Source organism: Quercus suber, unplaced genomic scaffold, assembly GCF_002906115.3.
Source record: "Quercus suber isolate HL8 unplaced genomic scaffold, Cork oak 2.0 scaffold_125, whole genome shotgun sequence".
In the NCBI taxonomy this organism is placed as follows: domain Eukaryota; kingdom Viridiplantae; phylum Streptophyta; class Magnoliopsida; order Fagales; family Fagaceae; genus Quercus; species Quercus suber.
This window is the reverse complement of record NW_027069589.1, coordinates 430,843-438,047: the sequence shown is the minus strand read 5'-3', so window position 1 is coordinate 438,047 and position 7,205 is coordinate 430,843. Positions and strand designations below refer to the sequence as shown.

The window sequence follows — 7,205 nt, the reverse complement described above, 5'->3', positions numbered from 1 at the left end:
GGTCTAAAAGAGCAACCTAGCTTGCAATCTATGCATGTTCACAATTCACTTACCGTCCAAATTGGCTTCAAAAATTTAGAATCTATTAACTAGAGTGAAATAGAGAGAAAAACGAAAAGCACTATACATCTAAAAGTAGAGAAATTCTATACAACAATGATTGTAAACAAAGATATCAGAGACAAAAGAGCATACAATAGAAATCGAAATTAATATCACTTGATTTGAATATATTCTTGTCGGTCAAACCTACCCGCCAATATTGCTGTAGTCAATTGTGTGACTTCAGCGTGTAGTCAATTGTGTGACTTTAGCATACACATGCTTATGACTGAAATTTTTTTGCTAAAAGAATTGTAGAAAAATATAAAAGTTAGTTAAAATAATATAGTGAAACCTATAAATAGTACCAAAAAATGTAGTGGAGTCCATGAATAGTAGTAAAAATAAGCTAAATAGTAAAATAAGTTGACTTTTTAAATTGGAGCCAAACGCACACTTACTTTATATATATATATATATATATATTTTATCAATGGCATTTTTAGTTGTGTTGACACTTTGAATTATATATTGTAAATTTTATATGTTTTATGTTCTAACTTATATCTTCAATCATAAATATAAGGATAAACTACGTTTTTTGTCTCTCAATCTATTCCATACACCATATTTCAATTTGATCACTAACTTTTTAATTGTGTTATTTTGGTCTTCTACCTTTTAATATCTTGTTAATTTAGTTTATATCGTTATCTTTTAGATGAAAATTGATAATGTGTCTAATGGCCAAAATAAAAAATTAGCTTCTGTTGATGTAAAAATAAACTAAAATTTTATTAGCCATGTTAACAATTTTCATTTAAAATATAATGACAAAAACTAAATTGACACTATATTGAAAGATTAATGACCAAATTGATACAATTAAAAGGTTGAGGACTAAATTGAAATATGGTGTAAAGGATAGGAACCAAATATATAGTTTACCCTAAATATAATAAGCATAATACAACTAATTTGTAAGACTGATAATTTATCAAATTAATCATTATGTGTTTTAATATGGTATCAGAGTCACTCAGCTCTCATGACTTTTTTCTTCATCTTCTTGTTCCACGCTGTTCGCCCAACTTATTCTTCTCCACAAATGGCTCCTATTCCTTCTCTATCAAATGCTCACTCTTTTTTACCCATCAAGCTTACCAACAAAAGTTACATCTATTGGAAAAACTCAACTTATTCTATATATAGAGTTTAAGGTCTTCTTGGCTTTGCTGATGACTCTAACCCATGTTTCCCTTCTACAATCTCTTGTAGATAAACTAACTATAACTGGCAGGCCTCTTTTTACTTAGGACCTTAACATTTGTGTTTTCAAAGGCCTCAATCCTTACTTCTGTGTTTTGGTCACCACCTTATTAGCTACATGTTTTAGACCTATTTCTTTCCTATAACTACACAATCTAATCCTTGGTCTTGGCACAACACTATTGATTCTTTGTTATTCAGAATGTTAAAAGCTAATATAAATTTTCTTATAAAAAATTTACTAACTATGTAGTAATTAATGAATGTGATTGGTGTCATATCAATAACATAATAAATAAATTATTTAATTTTTGTTTTTATGCTAAATACACCAGTTTGTAAAACTTATACCCATTCCGTAGCACTTGTTCAAATTGCACTTTTACAAGGTACAACTTTTTTAACTTCACATTTTTAAAATAATTTTTTATAGGTATGTCAAACAATCCCATTTTCAAAAACTTAAAAAAAAATGTATTCTTTATTCAATGATGCTAGGGTTAGTATAAATTTTATTACATAAACCTTATAACTTATGTATTTTCAGTTGTTTAAGTGCGCACCAATCATTTACAACATTATTAGTTCATAAGGTTTTTTTTTTTTTTTGGGTACGAAATATGTTGTAGGTTTAGCGTTTTCTATTTTCATTGCTGTGTTAATTAGTTTGTAAGTTATTTTATAATAAAATTCATATTAGTTTTAACATAATATTTAATATTCCGGATCCAAGAAATCTGTCACCACTGGACTTTTTAAGAACTCAGATTTCTTTAAGAAACATTAAGCACCTACACCAGTTCCACACTGCTAGGTAGCAGAAAAAACATAATGATGTTCATGTGCAAGTTCAGGGAAACAGTGAAAAGCACCATGAAGTTCATGACATAGACAGTGTTCAGTGGAAGCACCTGAAACAGTGCAGTCAATAGTGTTGAGAGACTAATTACTCAGGCTTTAGCAGACATTAACTCGTGCTTTGCAATTTGCAATTTGCATTACTCTCTGATCACCCAAATGCATATACATGTGCACCTCCATTCTAGCAATACACAAGTGAATAGGAACCTAGAGGAAACATAGGCATGGGCTACTCTTGGCATCGTTATTTTTGGACTACTTGACTTTACACCGACCTAGTTATTTTACTGGTCTACTTGTTCCTACCAATTGGAGCACAGCTTGGCGTTAAGTGTGAACACAAACGAAATATTAAGTAATAGCAAAGATGTTGATGAATCTCCCTTGCATTGGTGGAGCTCATTTAACCTGGTATATTATACATTTCTCTAATATATAAAATATAAAAATAGATTACATGATAAAAAGCAAGTAATGGGGTGGTAAACTCAGATCTTTTTCATTTAAAATTGATCTACTTCATAATAATGTAACACTTTTGTATATATAGGTCAAAATGAAACAATAATTTTAACCATATAAATGGATTCTTTCCATTTTAAGTGATATCGAAAGGAAGAGGGTTGTTCTTAATTACCTCCTGCAATGGGTGGAAAATAAGAATAATATCTTCTTCCACCTGACCATATAATTCAAAACTTCTATAATCATTTGTTTAGTTAATAGCTCAATATGCACCCTTACATAGCACACTCATACAACTTTTTTTTTTGTTTGGTTAGTAATGCTTACTAAAAGTTTCACTTTTTTTTTTTTTTTTTCTATAATTGTTAAAGTAATAAATTGTAATTATAATATTTCTTTTGGGTCCAACACTAACATACATATTTTTAATTAGCACATATTACTTCAACAATTATAAAGAATGATTGTGAAAATTTTAATGTTATAAGACTAATTATTTTTCTTATTTCTTTTCATTTCTTTCCCTCACTATATATGCCTGCCCAGCTGGTACCTATGAACATTGATTTGGTGGGCCATTTAGATCTGAAATTCTCCATTATTTTGGATTTGTTGGATCTGCTGTGTAATATTTTTCGTTTGCATTTCCACCAAGGATAACAAAGTATCAATTCAAAACATTCAATAATGATATCCTGAGATTTTTTTTTTCTTTCTAAATAGAGTAACTTAGAAATTGAAAAGAATCACAAGTGGGTTAGCCAAAAACATAAAAACATCAAGCAACTTTTTTTTGTTGCTTTGGCGGTCCTACGTACGTTTCTTTTGACCTGATATGAATTTAAATATTAGGGATAGAAATTTAGTAATTAATTTTAGTGCGTGCAAGCTTTACGTACTATTTCAAGTAGTGTGCGTGAACCTAAACTATTGCATGCAACTTTGGCATTTATTGTACACTTGCATCTCGGGTTTTAAGGTCAACTAACTATAAAAGAGGCAGCCTATATGTCCAACAGTCCAGGTACTGTGGGAGCAATTTGGTCATGAAAGTGAAGGGAACTACAAAGTGGGTCAAGTTATAGTTAGCTTTTATATATATATATATATACACACCCATGCATGTGCATGAGAATTTGGATTTTATTGAGTTCGGTAAAGTTTATTGTCGTCACGTCAAATACAAAATTTGGATTGAAGGGCAAATTTAAGTATAATTCTTTACATATTATACATAAGTAAGAAGGATAAACTTAAGTATAATTCTTTACTCATTATATTTTAAGTTTTTCAAACAATGTAGCTGTGTTGATTATTAAATTATATGGTTAAATTTAAATGTTTATAATTGAGAAAATATTGTTTTTGATGTGTTTCATTGATCAAACCTAAGATATTTAGGAAATTGTACATGGAAAGTTTTGACCTCATGGGAAATAACAATTATTATTTAACTGTGAAAATAAAGCCAAAGGCTGAAATAAAGTTGGCATGCAACTCATTGCTAAATTTACTTGGAATGCTCCCCTCTTTTTCTGAGAAGGCTCAGAAAATAAATTAATGTAGGATGACATATATGCGATAACGGAGCTTTGGAATTCATGTATGTGGAAACTATATATATAATTGCATGGCCTTTCACGGCCTCATAGACATGACAAGTAGTACTGCTTAGAATAAAGCAATTAAGGTCAATAAATTAGCTAGCTTTTTTGCATTGCATTAGCGTGATAAAAAGGACAAATAAAATTACAAAGACAGACCCTTGCTTTCCTTGAAGACTTACGAGTTACGAGTACTTTCCTCTTGATCTTCAAGATCGAGAATGAGGGACATCCTAAGGAGGTGGTATTAAGTGTTTCAAATACATGCATCTTTACACTCATATGAGAGTGAGCTCTACAAGTATGAGATTTATCTTCATGTAAGTGGGAGGATGTATGCATCCGAAACACTTTATACTTTCTCCATCCTAAGACATTAATTAAATGACTAAAACCCTACACACTGCAACATGCAAACTAAACTTTAGAAACACATACATTAGACCAATACCACGGATAGCTAGCAAGCTAATAAGTACAATAATATTAAAACCACACGTACGTCCCCTTGAAAAGGCTAAGGGTTAACAGCTGACTGATCATCCTTGCGTTTATTGGGTTCTTCTGCTTTTTCCTTCTCACTTATATCTCCATTTGCATGGTCATTTCCATTAACATTTTTAGCTACAGGATTCAGTTCTGGACACCCAATTGTGCCTCGCTTAACTACATCAATGATGTGCTCAGATAATTGTTGCAGCTTCGGCTCCTCCAGAATCATCTTTTTGGCATTCTTGTAAAATACGTAGAGGCTCATCTGAACTATGCCGAAGATAAATCCCACAGTATTTGGAAGCTTTTGATTATGCAAAAAAAAAAATAAAAAAATAAAAAAAATAATAATGATGTTAATAACAATATAAAAAATAACGAAGGATAATACTAAAGTTACTATCAATTTCACTACAAGATATTTATAAACTGACTTAAAAGTTACACACAAGTTGTAAAATCTATACAGTAAAATTTGACTAGTATTTGGAGGTTTGTAATGCACTTACAGCAATGTAATAGTCCTTGAGAAGAAAGCCATAAAAGAACCACGTCACTGCACCTAAGGTCAAGAAGAAAGATAAAGGAAATGGCATGTACTCCACGCTCTTGGTTCTTATAACTTGTCTCTGCAGAATAAATGATAGTTGTAAATACATGAGTCATTTTTCACAAAAATAAGATAGGTCCAAGAAAAAACTTTATAAAGCAAAGGAAACATATATTCTTTGAAGTAAAGCTCACCATGATACAAAGTGGGGCAGCAAATACACATAGGTTGAATACCAAACAAATCCATCCAATAATTTGTAAACGCTGGGAGCCTTTTGCCAGGAAGAGAGTAAGTAGAAGCATGAGGCCAAACCCCAAAACGTTTAACAGAAGGAGAAGCTTCACAGTCAGGATCTGAAAGATTTAGACCATTATTCAATTAGAATACAAATATATTTTGATAATTAAAGAAGAAACTTAATAACTTAGAAGGATAAAGTTCTGAAATCTATATTTTTATACCCTGGCATTATTGGTTGCATAAAATACGAAGACGCTGAGGTAGATTGTTTCGATTATGCAGCCAACTGCGTTTATGGTGATGAGAAGCTTTGCATCCATCTTAAGCAATGCATAATAGATCCACAGCATTGAACTGAAGAGTGCTACCACATATGGAAGTGATTGAAATCCTGCAGTAGATTTCTTCTTGTATATTTGATAAAATGTGGGCCTGCAACGAAAACCAAAACATTGAATCATATATTTAGACCCTTTCTCATTGATAGTCACCTTTGTGTTGGAAAAAAAAAAAAAAAAAAAAAAAAAAACAGTGAGCTAAAGCAGCACTTACAGTGGAGTTTCTCATTGATAGTCACCTTTGTGTTAAAAAAAAAAAAAAAAAAAAAAAAAAAAACAGTGAGCTAAAGCAGCACTTACAGTGGAGCCAGGAAGACCATAAATGAAATGACGTTGCCTGCAACAATAAGAAAACATGAATAACAAAGTATGTTATTAGTTCTTTGAAGAATTTGCGTAGTCACATATCACCTTCCTAGCTACAACTTCATTTATCAAATAGTTAGGAGAGAATTTTTGAAATATGAATGTCACGAGCAATGCATGTCCATTAAATTACTTAACGGACTAAAAAAAATGTGCATGCACTAAGATGCATTGAAGTATATGATGTTAGAATATCCAAGATAATGTTTTCAAGCAGTTAAATTTAAATTTTCTAACACATACATACAATTACAGTCTGTGACTACGTACCTAGAAGCCCAAAGGCAAAAGTCAAAGTTTGGTGAGGGGCCATTTTTCAAACACAAACTAAAAATCCTCCTTAACTACAATTGCCTAAAGACCTTTGAGACTCTCTCTATCTCTCAATAGCTGAAGTATTCAAGAGAATGCTTAGCTGCTATCTACTAACTCTCAATTGACAATGGTTCGAGTTTACAAGGTGTGGGCGAGAGTGAATTTATAGTGAGTAGGGAATGGTCAAGTTGCAACTTGAGTGGCGTGTGAAGCATCATGTAACTTTCGGCTTTTTGTCTCCTTGTTAAGTCTGAATTGTAGCCCATTGAGCCCCACTTAGTTTCCTTTTATCTAACAAAACTATACAGTTGCTAAATTAAGTCATAATCTCTCCAATTCTTAGAATGCAAACATATGCCATTGGTCCCACTTAAGTCCTCTATGATGTGTCGTGGTTTTGGAGGTTTCCAGTGAAGTTCTAACTAGGAGCTTATTAAGCTCTTGAAGCTTCCATGAAATGTATCATGGTGCAGCTCTGCTTCATCTAAGAATATTTATATGGTGACAAGGTAAAAAAAAACTCCATTTAACAACCCAAATGACAGTAACAATTTTGCAATGACCAAAAGGTTTCATATATTATCTAATGTTTCAATAAAATTCTCATATTAATTCTATGACAATGACTAGAAGAGAGATTAGATTATAGTATTATACTCT

The 7,205-nt window shown here is 31.6% G+C and overlaps 1 protein-coding gene across 1 annotated transcript; it reads right to left on the bottom strand.

Annotated features, from left to right (window-relative positions):
• Nucleotides 1-4,302: 4,302 nt before the first annotated feature.
• On the bottom strand, nt 4,303-6,716 carry LOC112018814 (bidirectional sugar transporter SWEET12). The gene is made up of 6 exons (XM_065775990.1): nt 6,501-6,716; nt 6,165-6,201; nt 5,748-5,958; nt 5,478-5,639; nt 5,243-5,362; nt 4,303-5,037 (listed from the first exon to the last, which is right to left on the bottom strand). Exons 1-6 carry the CDS (start codon nt 6,541-6,543, stop codon nt 4,759-4,761), a joined length of 852 nt encoding a protein of 283 aa, XP_065632062.1. The 5' UTR covers nt 6,544-6,716; the 3' UTR covers nt 4,303-4,758.
• Between the last annotated feature and the right edge of the window lie 489 nt (nt 6,717-7,205).